This window comes from Vidua chalybeata, chromosome 1 (genome assembly GCF_026979565.1).
Source record: "Vidua chalybeata isolate OUT-0048 chromosome 1, bVidCha1 merged haplotype, whole genome shotgun sequence".
In the NCBI taxonomy this organism is placed as follows: Eukaryota; Metazoa; Chordata; class Aves; order Passeriformes; family Viduidae; genus Vidua; species Vidua chalybeata.
Genome location: NC_071530.1, coordinates 118410094 through 118424771, shown reverse-complemented (window position 1 = coordinate 118424771; position 14678 = coordinate 118410094). Strand labels below are relative to the sequence as shown.

General features: G+C 39.0%; 1 protein-coding gene and 2 non-coding genes across 13 annotated transcripts in view; 2 read left to right on the top strand and 1 right to left on the bottom strand.

Moving 5' to 3' along the window:
• The window catches only part of DNAJC5B (DnaJ heat shock protein family (Hsp40) member C5 beta), a 58613-nt gene that overhangs the window by 32194 nt on the left and 11741 nt on the right, over positions 1–14678 (bottom strand). For 8 of the 11 annotated variants that reach the window (XM_053960494.1, XM_053960529.1, XM_053960488.1 and 5 more), the window contains 2 exons: positions 9005–9180; positions 5480–5607 (listed from right to left, as the gene is read on the bottom strand). In XM_053960494.1, the coding sequence (XP_053816469.1) occupies positions 5480–5586 (107 nt within the window). In that variant the 5' untranslated portion in view covers positions 5587–5607; positions 9005–9180. Of the gene's footprint in view, positions 1–5479; positions 5611–8119; positions 8242–8936; positions 8974–9004; positions 9181–14678 lie in introns of those variants that run through there. The other 3 variants (XM_053960507.1, XM_053960499.1, XM_053960558.1) reach the window with 3 other exon arrangements.
• Positions 1033–1121, top strand: TRNAY-GUA (transfer RNA tyrosine (anticodon GUA)). The gene is given in 2 exon segments: positions 1033–1069; positions 1086–1121. It is a non-coding gene; the product is annotated as a tRNA-Tyr (tRNA).
• On the top strand, positions 2216–2304 carry TRNAY-GUA (transfer RNA tyrosine (anticodon GUA)). Its single transcript is given in 2 exon segments — positions 2216–2252; positions 2269–2304. It is a non-coding gene; the product is annotated as a tRNA-Tyr (tRNA).

The following is a 14678-nucleotide window of genomic DNA, read 5'->3' as shown; positions in this document are numbered from 1 at the left end:
ACTTTTGTGACAGAGCTGCTGCCACCAGAGAGATAGGAAGGCTATTTGTTTGGTTTTGGACTCTAGGTTTTCTTTTTGTTTTGCCCTTGTTCTCTGTTGCTTGTTGTTTAGGGGAAGTTTTTGTAATCATGGAGGTTTGGTATCTGTGTTGTTTTGTTCTCTCTGTCCACATGCAGTGGAAAGAGGGAGAGGCTGCCACAATCTTTGTCTCTCCACATGCAATCCTTCATGGAGGGTGCTATCTTGGGCAGAGGGTTTTCTCTGCCACTTTTAGTATCTCCTTGTTCCCAAAGAGTCTATGAGATTTAGAAATATTGTAACTAGTGATTATATTTGTTATTTTTTTGCCTGTTGCTATTTCACATTTTTTGTAAACTTATTTTTCATTTTTATATACTTGTGTTCCTCTCTACTTATTGGTGGAAGGGATTGACTAAAAATAAATGGAAGGTAACTTGTTTTAAAGTTTCTACCCCCTTAGCTTGACTAAACCCAGACAGTTTGGCAGTTCTCAAATATCAAGCCCAGTACAGAAAAGAACATAAATGAAATGGAACAACTTCAGTGATGGACCACCAAGAATCTCAAGGAATAACTGGATTTCTCTTTAAGGATGGGCTGGGGAGAGTAGGCATCTTCAGTTTACAGTAAGAGAGGTTCTGAGGACTTGCAGATGACCTTGTGTTACTTCACTGTGGGTCACAGAATTGAGAAATGGCTATCAGTTTGTTTTGTCTTGTGCTTGAGCAGAGATCAAACTACAGCACAGTGAAAGGGAATCAAGGGAAAATGCAGCAGGATATAGGTAAGATCTGTATGGCCCTAAGGAGAGTCCATCTGTAGAAGATGAAATCCAAAGAGCTTATGGAGCATTTGTTTGTGGTTTGCATGACTGATGGGCTAAAGGGCTGAGCAAGGATCGGTGATGTTGGAGCTAAGGCTGTTGGAAGCAGGATGTGGTAATAGAGGCCTGATGGTGCACTGTAGCTTGAGAAAAGTGTTGGGCGAGGTCCTGGGCAAGTGCCCATGCTTCCTTCGATAGCTCAGCTGGTAGAGCGGAGGACTGTAGGCTCCCGTGCACGGCCATCCTTAGGTCGCTGGTTCAACTCCGGCTCGAAGGAGTCACCTTTTGCCTCTGGCACACGTCCTGCACTGACACTGCTGCCTTCTTCTGGTCCTGCCCAGGGGACTCCCCAGAATGAGCTGCCCAGGCATGAGCTCTTGCCTAAGCTGTGGGAGATAATTGGCCAAGGCATTCTTGGTGAACCCTTGGGCAGGGGATGGTGATTCTGACACTGGGGCTTGTCTGCAGTCACCTCCATCAGGAAAGTGAGTGGGTGGGTTGGTGGTGTGAGAGTGATATGAATGGGAGGCCCAGGCTTTGTGTACAGGGCATCCTGGGTCAGGGCTGGGTGCCTGGGAGGGGAGAGGACCTTGGTCAGGGGCTGCAGGTGGGGAATTAGCTCAAGTGGTAGAGCGCTCGCTTAGCATGTGAGAGGTAGTGGGATCGATGCCCGCATTCTCCAGAGCTTTTCATTCCCCTTGCCTGGATGCAGGGCCCTTTGCCAGGGCTCCATGTGTCCCCTGTGGAAAGTTATGGTGTGCCCTGAATTTACAGAGAAGGAAGATATTTAGGGTTGTATCAAGATTCCTATGGGCAGTTTAACAGAAGAAATTATGTTCTCTTTCTTTGCTTGACAGTTCTCAAATATCAAGCCCAGTACAGAAAAGAACATAAATGAAATGTTACAACCTCAGCCAAGGGCTGCTAAGAATCTCAAGGAATTGATGGATTTGTCTTTAAGGATCAGCTGAGGAGAGTGGGCATGTTCAGTTTGGAGAAACAGATGTTTGGAGGACTTGTTGCTGTGTTTAGGCATAGGATACAAAACACAGAAATGGCTGTAATTTTGTTTGTCTTATGCTTGAGCAGAGAGCAAAAGACAGCACAGTGAAAGAGAATCAAGGGAAAATGCAGCAGGATATAGGTAAGCTGTGTGTGGCCCTAAGAAAAGTCCATCTGTAGAAGATGAAATCCAAAGAGCTTATGGAGCATTTGTTTGTGGTTTGCATGACTGATGGGCTAAAGGGCTGAGCAAGGATCGGTGATGTTGGAGCTGAGGCTTTTGGAAGCAGGATGTGGTAATAGAGGCCTGATAGTGCACTGTAGCTTGGGAAAAGTGTTGGGCGAGGTCCTGGGCAGGTGCCCATGCTTCCTTCGATAGCTCAGCTGGTAGAGCGGAGGACTGTAGGCTCCCGTGCATGGCCATCCTTAGGTCGCTGGTTCAACTCCGGCTCGAAGGAGTCACCTTTTGCCTCTGGCACACGTCCTGCACTGACACTGCTGCCTTCTTCTGGTCCTGCCCAGGGGACTCCCCAGAATGAGCTGCCCAGTCATGATCTCTTGCCTTAGTTTGGGAATACTATTGCCCCAGCAGTTTTGAGTGAACCCTTGGGCAGGGGATGGTGATTCTGAGCACTGAAGTTGGCCAAAGTTTCCTCCAGCAGGACTGTGAGTGGGTGGTATGAGAATGATATGAATGGGAGGCCCAGGCTTCGGGCACAGAGCATCCTGAATCAGAGCTGGGTGCCTGGGAGGGGAGAGGATCTCGGTCAGAGGCTGCAGGGTGGGGAATTAGCTCAAGTGGTAGAGTGCTTGCTTAGCATGTGAGAGGTAGTGGGATCGATGCCCGCATTCTCCAGAGCTTTTCATTCCCTTTCCTGGACCATAGGTGCTGTGTCCTCTTGTGGCTGTGTGGAGTCTTGGGTGGACCTAGAGGCCATATCAGGAGTAGAGCAGGCCACTGACATAGGCATGAGTAAGCCATTTTCCCTCCTTTCTTTGTAATAATTAAATGGCATTAAGAGTGCGGTACACATTTTCTAATAAAATTCTTAATCACCAATTTACCATCACAGATATGTTGACCTTTTGGAGCAAGTCCAGAGGAGGCACACCATGATGATTAGAAGAATGGTGCTCCTTTCCTGGGAGGAAAGGCCAGAAGAATTTGGATTATTCAGACTGGAGAAGAGAAATCTTTAGTGTGACATAATTGGAACTTCCCAGTATTTAGGTAGGGTCTACAAGAAAGCTGGAGCAGGGCTTTTGACATGGGCGTGTGGGCAAAGGGGCACGGGGCAATGGCTAGAAATTGAAAGAGCAAAGTTTAGATTAGATATTACAAGGAAATTCTTCACTGTGAGGTTGGTGATGCACTGGAATTGGTTGCTCAGAGAAGTTGTGGATGACCTATCCCCGGACATGCTCAAGGCCATATTGGATGAGCCTTTGAACAACTTTGTCAAGTCTGAACAACCTTGGGCAGAGGACTGGAAGTAGATGATCTTTAAGGTCCCTTCCAACACAAGCCACTCTACGATTCTGTAATTTTCTTATAAGCAGTCTATCAAACAGGATCTTTTGAAACTTCTGAAGAAAAGAAATCCAGTATCTATCTCTCTGCATATTACTTCACTGTCAGACAAGAAAGCATAAGTCAAAGTACAATTTCATTTATTATGCCAAAAAAAAAAAAAGGTTCTAAAATTATTTTTGTATTATATTGAAGATAAACAGATCTCCTTTGAAATTCTACTGATTAAAAGCCCATTAGCTTTAGTGTCTGATAAATTAGATTGTGCCAAACTCCAAATAAAATCACAGAGTCATGTCTGTCATGTTTATTAAAAAGCAAATTTTGCCCTGGGCTGTGGTGGTATAATTAACAGTGACTTAATTAATAATGGCAGGAAACTCAGAATCAGGTATGGCTGGTTTTATACCTTGTACTAAAGAATACCATTCCAGCAGCAGATTTTTGGATTAACATAAATTAAATTATAATTAAAGCAAATCTATGAGACTGACTCATCATTTTATCTTGCAAATATTTACAGCTGCTCTATTAAAAGTGAATCCCTCTGACATTTCCACTTCAATCAGAAGCAGCCTTTTTTTTTCTCTAATTACTAATAAAGATGGAGGAAGCACCACTGTCAGTTTTGCCATAGATCACTGTGTAAATGATCCATATTCACGCTCAGCATTAAATAAAGTTAATTGCATTCTACATTCTTCCATGACAACTTTCTTCTTTGGGATTTTCTAGAAAATTAAATGCAAAAGCAACCAGAAAACATGAAGTTTGAGACAGAAGATGATTTCTACAGCTAGGTTGTACTACAGGGACACAGAAGGTGCAAGTCATAAGTGAATTTTATACCATAGTATGCTTTTTCCCCAGTGGTATAATTATGCAAGACAACAGAACCATGGGATGTCAACAGTTCTCCTTCCATTGTATGAAGAGTTTGGACATTCACTACTTTTGCCTCCATTGAATATGTGTCTTTAGGAACAGAAAGCAGGGGAAATGCAATTTGTTCAAAAACATGGAGGACAGAGTCTTGCCAAAATTCAAGCTAAACGATGCAAGTAGATCTATTTCATAAATCTTTTTGAGTTCATATACATTCTTACATTTGATAGAAAAAGTAAGCTGTGTTAAGTTTGCCTGGTAATATAGTGCAACCAACAATACCCAGAATTATGCTGTAATAAAAGTTTTACAATATTTATTAAACCTGCAAATACATGTCTGACATATTTCAGTGTCAAGAACATCTACTTCACACATGACATTGAATTTTTTTTCTCTTTCAATAGGACCTGAGCAAATTTAAGGGCAAAATTACCCATAAAATCTTCTGGTCTTACTTCTAGGTCTTGTTACATTTCAACAATAAAATATCTGCCACCTTTTGATAACTTTTTTTTGACTCAAACTATTCTTAATGTTCTCTCTTCTTTTTCAATAGAAAAACTACCATTCCTGTGCCAGTATTTTTCAGTATTTGATTATACTTACAGTTAAAACCATGTACCTCTTTTTCAGCTCAAATAATTTTCAGATCCCAAGCTCTGCTTTTTATTATACCTGCCTTCATAAAGTGAACAACTATCTCACACCTAGCAATTTTCCCCTTCAAGGACTTTACACATTCCAATCAAATAACCTATCTTTTTCTTTTCTTCTAAATCTATCTTTTCTTCTAAATAATCTTCTTTTTCTTTTCTGACAAGATAAACTGATTGAACTTCTTACGTCTCTTACTCTAGGTCTCAAATTGTCATTACAGCATTTGCATTACCTTTACTTTTCAACAAACTTCAGGAAAAATACTAACACAAGAACTGGGTGCAGTATTCAAATAGCTCAGGTTGGTTTATCCCAACAGTCTGACCTCTCATTCACTTAGATTAAAATATTTTTGATTATTCACAGATGCTTGTGTGATGAAATCAATAGATTTGCACTGCATCATCTCCGAGTCTTTTCAGGCTCACAAATTTAAAAAGAAGGAAGGATTGTGACAATGAATGTCTACTGTGCAGGTAACTCAAAAGGCTTTACCGTCATAATCATGCCAGATAAATAAGCATTTTTAGACCTGTTGCAGAGCACATTTTACATACCTGTAGGACTTCTTAATCTCATCATGTGTTGCTCCCTTCTCTAGTGCCAGGATTTCATATAACGCTTCACCTGATGTTGACAAAGCACGTTGCCTTTGTTCAGCCATGATAGCAGTGCATTACCAAAGCTGCTAATGTAGAACATAATATAAAATACCAGGGACTGCAAGTATATAGAGATAGTATTTCTTATTGTTCATTTTAATAGATTTTTTCAGGCAGCAAAAGGTTAAAAATACATGAAAGTGAATCTAGAATAAAATCTCCTCTATATTATACTCTGTCCTTTAATATAGTTTATAATTAGGAAAAAATGAGAAATTGGAAAAGCAAAAACTAAAGAACAGAAGCTTTTGTGTTGGGTAGCACTGTTCATATTAAAGACTTGATGTTGCCGTCACTGAAATGAATAGTTAAATTCACTATAGCATTAATACCCAAACATTATATTTCCACCTAGTTTTATTTGTGTTTGCTTGCATTTTTCTTTACTAAGTCTTAGGAGAATTATTCCACTGTTGAGGTTATTGACTTCTTACAGCAGGGTAAGTGCTTTGTACCTCTGAGTATTACCTAACGCAACAAAGTGGAGAATTTTTACTTTCTTAACACAAGGGTTCAGGTTCAGCCTAACCAATCTCAGGTGCTTAAATTGTGATTAAATTTGACTCTGAATCAAACTAGACTCCTTATATTGTCAACAGACATACAGACTCCGAGAACAACTGGCCAAGCACTTTCTCCCTACTATCTCTACAGAATTGTGTCCAGTTCTGGGCTCTTCAATTCAGGAAGAACATTGAGGTGCTGAAACAAGTTCAGAGAAGAGCAATGGAACTGGTGAAGGGTCTGGAGCACAAGTCTGATGAGGAGCAGCTGAGGCAGCTGGGGCTGTTTGGCCTGGAGAAAAGGAGGCTCAAGGGTGACTTTACCACTCCCTACAACTCCATGAAAGGAGATTGTAGCCAGGTGGGGGTTGGTGTCTTCTCCCCGGCAAACAGCAACAGGACAAGAGGACACAGTCTTAAGGTACACTAGGGGAGGTCTAAGTCAGACATAAGAAGAATTTATTCACAGAAAGAGTGATTAGATATTGGAATGGGCTTCCGGGGAGGTGGTGGAGTCACCGTCCTTGGAGGTGTTTAAGGAAGGACTGGATGTGGCACTTTGTGCCATAGTTTAGTTGACATGGTGTTCAGTCATAGATTGGACTTGGTGATCTCAGAGATCTTTTCCAACCTGATTGATTCTTTGACTCCTAACCCATGACCCTGAGAACCAGTGGAGTGAATCTGTACTTAACATGATGAGAGTAGATACCAAGAATTGATCCTGGTGTTATAAAAGTAACTTTATAAAAAAATCTTCATTGGAAACACTACCATCTATCAGGGTCCTATCTTATTTGAGATACAAGACTTAGGACTGAATGAATGATAAATTTAACATGGTACCCTTACAGTATAGTGCAAGCACAGACTGACAGATTTAGTCCCCTTTAGATCTAACATTTGTTCCTTCCTTTATCACAGAAGAGAAGCAGACAAACCAGTGATTCTTCACTGAGTGGTTTGATTACCTCCTTACGGTGTGCAGTTCATCCTTTTGGATTTGGAGAATGAAACATTTTTAAACCAGACCTAGCTAATGCTAGGCAATGACACAAAGAAACTCAAAGAGCAGAAATTCCTTCAAGCAGCTTTCCAGTACTTAGAGAGGGCCTATAAGAGACCTGGAGAGGGACTTTTTACAAATAGATGTAGTAATAGGACAAGTGGGAATGGCTTTAAACTGAAAGAGGCTAAATTTAGATTAGATATTAGCAATAAATTCTTCACTGTGAGGGTGGTGAAACACTGGAACAGGTTGCCCAGAGAAGCTGTGGCTGCCCCATCCCTGGAGGTTTTCAAGGCTAGGCTGGATGAGGCTCTGAGCAACCTGATCTAGTGGAAGGTGTCCTGCCCAGGGTAGGGGGTTGGAACGAGATGACCTTCAGGGTCCCTTCCAAGTTAAACCATTCTAGGGTGCTACATAAACCATAATTTAAACCACAAGATATAGATACCTACAATTCATAAGAGAAAGCTACAGCTCATTGATGGCAGACTTGCCACAACAAAACTCTCACCACAACTTTCTTTCTTTGAGTGTTGGACCCCTCTCCAAAAGCTGAAAAGTGACCACAGAAAAAACCTAAAAGCGAGCTGTAAACCAGCTTTGTTAGGTAAGACTACCCTTTCTTTTATTACACCCTTCTCATTGCTGAGCTAGAAACACTATCATGACATTATTCATATATTATTTACTAAGCCACATTTTGGTTCAGAACCAATCATGTAACACTTTTAAGTTCTTTGGTATTATTCAATATGAAAGAGAAAATCAAATACCATGTAAGTACACAGAGAAACATAATCCATGTAGTAATTCTGGCACAAAGGATTTACTTTGATGCTTTCTTTTTCTGATCAACCAACTCACAATTAAGGGTCCTTTGACCTGCTGAAAAAAATACCTTTCTACTTCTAAGTGTTGAAAACAATCCCTCAATTAAATGTACTGAACTTCTGGTTTTAAGTTAGCAATTAGAAAATGAAATTGCATGTGAGTAGATATTACTTTACCACCTGCAGTAGTTACCATGTTTTCTGTTCATGATGACATGTGTAGAGCATATTTAACATAATCCTGGTATCTATCCTGGCACTGGAATCATGCAAGGCACATGAAGCCTGTTAATGCACAAGATAATGGTAGTAACCCTGTGAAGTCACAGATATACAGCATTAGTTATAAATCTGTGACATAATGCTGATCAGCAACCTGGCAGCCCTGAAGCATAAACCAAAATTAAAGTTACGGTGGATTTAATTTTGAAGAAGTACAAGGTCATATAATTTGTACTTTCTCATAAAATAATTTTAATAACCTAATCAGCTATGGAAATTTAGACTCAATAGACTATTCAGTCTTCTAGTAATTAATCACCTTGAAGCTTTAACTTTAGCTAATCAAAATTATTTCTTACTTATTTAAAGCAGTCCTATAAAATACTAAAAGTGCAAAGAGACAATACTTTTCTAGAAAACGTTAAACTCTCCTTTAACAGTCACAATTTTAGTACTAGATACATTCCTGATGACTGAAATTACATTAGAATACTATTTTTGAGCTACTTTTTTTTGTTCAGTAGAACAAAAGCAAGAAGATGTTGTTCTCTTCCTTGAATGACAGTAAAATTATTAAAACACAATCCAAATTCAGGTAACAATTCCACATCTCCTAAGAAGGTGGGACCCCAGATAACTTAAGCTCCTTCTGTGTCGATTTTATACTACCCAGCATTAAGCATCTTATACAGAGGTTGTAATAATATGTATGCCTTTTTTTCTTACAATACCCATAGCTCATTTGGATTAGTGCTGAAAAATAAGGCAAAGTTATTCAAAGAACATACCTGCTTTAAAAAGTGGTAGAACACAGTCTGACAGGTGTTGTGAACTTACAACATTATGAGTTCAATACCTTGATGTCTTTATGCCAATATCATCCCAAAGGAAAGAAGCAAGTGCCACCAGAAGTGCTGCTCCACAGAAAGCAGCTGCTGCTTTTCATCCTTCACAATCAGGGTTAAACAGGTCAGCGGAGTCTGATTACATCTTTTGTTGTCCAGTATCCAATTGGTTATCTCTCAGGAAGATCTATGAAAGAGCAAATAAAACATTCATGAGTCTAAAAGCTGATATATCCAAGAGTTAATGACACCAAAAAAATTGGGACAACTGTGTATTGAGTTAATTGTTCTTCTGTGCTTTACTCCTGATAGGGTATTGAGTTTGTCTTTTTTTTTTTTTTACATGCAAATATATTAAATTGTTTTAAATATAAAACAGTCTCTTGCTCTAAATTTCGCTTCTTTAAGACCAGCCATGGCTTAGGTTTACTACATAATTTCTTTCAAAACAGGATTAATTTAAGAAGTCCCTTCAGGACTTAGTTCTAAGTTCTTGTAAATTTTTCTATCAAAGCAGAAGATGTAGGATGTTGTCTTTTATTCTGATGGAGTTTCTCCTCTTACAGCATGAAAACCTAGAGAGACATTCCTTTTCATTTGAAACAGAGAAGACTATAAATGTTAGAGATTTTAAAAACTCAATTTATCTTGGTATATCATCCTTGGAACCAAATAGTTCATCCACAAATTTCCTAGATCACCCAATTCCAAACCATATCCTTTGTACTATGTTGACTTTGGCTGGCTGCCAGACCTCTACCCACCTCACACCATCCACCACCCCCCCTTCAACAGAATGGGAAAAGATGATAAACTGAAAAGCTCAAAGACCAACATAAAGATAGGGTGATCCCTTACCCATTACTGTCGTGGGCAAAACAGACGTAACTTGGGGAAAATGAATTTAATTTATAACTAATTAAAAGAGATTTGGATGGTAAGAAACCAAGACAAAAATTAAAACCCTAACCCCCTGCCACCCTGTTTTCAGGTTCAAATTCGCTCCTTCATTCATATCTATCCCCCACCATCCATGAGCAGAGCCAGGAGGACAGGAATTGTGGGTTCTATAGTTATGATCATATGAAGTGTATATCTATAAAGTATATTTATGATCATATATATATATGAGATACATGTATATCACATATATGATACAGTTATGGTCAAATGCACAACAAAGTATGTTATAATCACATATATATAAAGTATATTTATGATTATATAATTATGACCATATAAAAACAAAACAACAGGAGAGTTAATAAAAAATTGTTAAGAAGATACTTTTTAATGTGAAGCATATGATTTTAACATTTCTCCTGTTCTTAGGTATATACTTAATTTCAAACATTCCCTCAAATTTCAGCTTTGTATGGGGAGAAGGCAAGGGGCATTTCAGTCTAAAATGTGGGTGTTTCTCATAGTTATGAGAAGTCAAAATAGCATAGTCAAAGTATCTTTCCCAGGACAATAACAACAGAGTAGGTATAGCTAATTCATTACATTGCATGAACACAATAAACCAGATTATTCAATCAGCATGCTTGATCTCTTATCTTTGACATGACTTTATCATTCTTGCAATACAAACCAAACCAAAATGTACTCTTTCTAATGATAAGAAGAAATTTAGGGAAAAAAATACAAAACGGGCAGAAAATAAAATCACGTCCAGGTTATCCAAATCCCTCGTATTACAAGATCCGTGCTCTGCATTCCTGGCACACACCGGGACTTGCAGTTCCGTGTGGATACAGCGCCCTCTGGTGCGCAGAGCTGGGACCGCTCTGCAAACGGCCTTGCTTTTCCTGCTAGCACTCCTTACTTGGAAGGAAACGAACACAATCCCAGCAAATCTAGGGAGTTTTGTTGTTCTGTATCTTTAACACATTCTAAAGAATCTTTAAAAGACTCAAAATTTGCTGAATTGTCATAAATCTTTTGTCAGATCAGCTCTTCTATCTAAAAAGTCTGGCTTATACTTTTTATTTCATGTATACATTGCATGTCTTTTCAAAACAGGCAAATCAGAACATGTCTGGAAATTCAAAGTTGAATATCAGACATAAAAAATTTGAAACATGGCCCAGACAGAACAAGAGGTCTGGGGTTGCTTCAGAAGCCTCCAGTTACACATAGCCAGAGCTAAGGACTGAAGGACTCTGAGTCACTCCAGTCCTTCCTCCTACCACTCCCTCTTTTTCCAGGCTCGTAGAGAGTTGAAGTACTTAAAGCCCGGAGCTGAGAGATATACATGCATAAAGATACTTGGCGTCATTGCTTAACAGTGGTGTGAATTTTAAGTTCCAAGGCAAGGAAAGACAATTTATAAAAGCTGAATTATATTCATAGTTTGTTGAATCTGGTAGGGTTAATACTAACAACATCAAAGCACATAGGAGATACAAGTGATCAGATAAAGCACTCCTGACCTTTATGGAGAACCTACAGCTTTTGACTCTTTCTTCCAGTTGTGGCAGGGATAGAAGATCTCAGATTTTACTTTGAGCAACTTGACAATTGAAATAAACTGTCTTGCTGATATGCTTCAGTAAAGCTAGCAGGTTAAGGGAGATAATCCTTACCATCTACTCAGCGCTTGTAAAGTCACATCTGGAGTGCTGGGTCCAGATAAGGGCCTCCAAAGTGCAAAAGAGACATGGACACATACTGAAGAGGGTCCAAAAAAGGGCCACAATGATGATGAAGAGACTGGAGCATCTGACCTGTGAGAAAAGGCTGAGAGAGCTGGGACTGTCCAGGATGGAGAAGGCTCCATGAGGGGAACTCATCAATGTGTGCAAATGTCTGAAGGGACAGTGCAATGAGGACAGAGCCAGGCTCTTTTCAGTGGTGCCCAGTGCTGCAACTAGAGGCAAAGGGCCCAGACTCCAAACTCCCAAATGCAGGAGGTTCCCTCTGAACATCAGGACACACTTCTCCACTGTGAAGATGACTGAGTACTGCCACAAGTTGCCCAGCGAGGTCTGGAGTCTGCATCTTTGGAGATACTCAAAAGCCACCTGGACATGGTTCTGGGCAACTGGCTCTAGATGTCCTTGGTTGCCTTCCCCGAAACCTCCCTGCTATGATTACTATTTTTTGCTAATTTCTATGCCTTGTTCAACAAAAAGGTGGTCACAAGGATATTGGAATTTATATTGATGACTGACCAGACATGTCAAGAGAAAGAAGGCAGGTGAGGATACTGGAAGAAGAACTCTTGCTAGCTGATGACTTTTCACTGGTGAATGAATGGCAGTCTGGAAAAAGAAGACTCAACACAAGTAGAGCATGAGGATATAAGTGAAATATGGTAGGCTGATAATATGTGGATTCAGAAAGGGTATATACATAAGCGTGTTCTAGTTTTTCACTCTCTGGGCAGGATTTTTCTGCTGTTTTATATTTTAATATTATGCTCTAGTGATATCAATATTTGTAACATCCAGCTAAGCAAGATAGTCAAAGGAAAACAATGGAGGCAGTGAAAAAAAAAAAAAAGAATGCTCCTGCCAATATGTGCTGGGCCTCTGGTTAAGGCATGGTGATTGATTTTTGTTAAGAAGGAAGAGTACTTCTGAATTGCTATGTCCCCAAATGCTCTTCTTGTAATTTATTTTTATCCAGTTCTGTTTCACATGCTCCTGGACATCTAGTGCCCTGTCTGAACTTTACTGCATGCTGTTAGATATTCAAGCAATTTCCCAAAGAAAAAAGCATTGGATTAAGGTCCCTTCTTCAGAGACATCTAAAAAGATGTCAGTCAAGCCCAACAATTTTACAGCAAGAAGTTACATTCCTCTTGCCACATTTCTCTGTTACAGAATAGTTACTGTCATTATGGCTTCAAAAGTAATAACAGAATTGATTTAAATAATATGATTTCATTGCATCCATTTTTAAATACATGGAGCTATATTTGAAGGAAGGTATTCCATCTGGTAACCCATCTGCAACTCCATCTATACATGAAGTAAGTATTCATAAGAGAACATTCATATATTTGAATTCTCTGAACATATTGTGACCTTCTGTTACTATTCACATAGAATATTTCAATTTAAATATAACTTGGGTTTTTAATATCTTTAACTGAAGTACTGAAAAAAAGTAGCAAACTCAAGAAGCAGAAGCCTTAAATGAACAGTCAGTTACATATTTAAATTTTTCATGCCTTTACGTGGTCAGTTTGAAACAAAGAAGCAATCCAGACCTATAACTTCCTTGTTCATTCCAGTAAATTCAATTCAAAGCCTTGGCAGACTACTTAAGTGACATGATATAAACATTTTTTTTTTCCTGGCAATTTAAACTAGAGGCCCCTAACATGATGTTTTAAATAAAAGTAATAGACTTAACTTTTTTCAACAAGTTACTTAGGAAACACCAGGAATTTTATTTCCATCGTGGTTTATGAGAAAGTTCTGTCTATCCTCCCTAATTTAAAGTGGGTTATGGAGGTAGCCTTAACTAAGATGTAAATCACAATAATATTTCCATCTTTAAATTAAATTACTGTCTGAAAAGCAAAGACTAGGAAGTTTATTTAGCTTTGACAACTCAGAGATGAGTTTTCTAGGTCTTTGAGTAAAAGTGGAGTAAGAGAATTCCCAAATTTTTTATTAAGGCAGTGTCTTGGTAATTTACTTTGCAAGCAGCTGTAGTGCTTTAAGGCAGTATTCTACAACTTCTTACAGTAAATTTACAAATCCACAGTTCTGGTAGCAAGGTTATTCATTTTAGCATGGCCTAATCAGCTACAGCAAAGAATCAGGAAGATTGGCTTGAACAGTATAAATAAGTACTTTGACCTATTTCTCAGGCTATTTTACCAGAAACATATTAGGAAACAGCAGTACCATATCTTCACAGTACCTGTTCTTTGGGAATCAAGACTTGCTTTTTGTCCTCCCCACCAAATACAACATTTCTTCAGCACCAAACAGTTCTCCCTACTTGTTCCTCCTTCACACAGTTTTCAAAATTCACCCTCTGACATCTCCTGCAGTCTTTGTGTATGCAAGCTTTTTCTTGAAATCCCCACATAGTCCTCGGTTCTACCCTGCACCTACCATTCAACTATTCTCTCCAAAATTCCTGCAAGCTGGCTGCTTACGTACATAGCTCTCAGGAGGGAGGGGATGCAGCAGGGGAGATAGCATTTCTCTCTAAAGCTTCATTAATCCCCACATTGGATTTATTGCCCTGTCTTAGAAATGCTCACTTAATTGATGGCTGAGAAAGGTAAATTCTTTCTAAAGTGCTGATGAGTAGCTATCTTATCTAGAGCCAGAAAGGAATGCCTGTTCAGTGGTTGAGTTACAAGTCAAAGAATTAAAGCAAAATGCAATCCCAGTAGGGGAATTACAGATTAATGGATGAGAAGAGAGAAGTCTAAGATATTTTTCTTTCCTGAATGTTATTTACTGTCAGAAAGTAAAAATTTGTTTAAAAATGTATTTAATTAGCATAAATATTTCACCAATAAAGTAAACATGAATGTTATTATGCACATAGCTACTGGAAATATTTTGCAATGGTCAGAAGACTAACATTTCAGTAAATTAGTAGCTTCATTGTTAACCATTTATCACAGCTGTTCTTAAGGTTTTTTCTCTCACCTTGTTATGACAAGACCTTTCAGCTGAAAAATAGTCAGAGCTGAAACTCAAAGTCTGA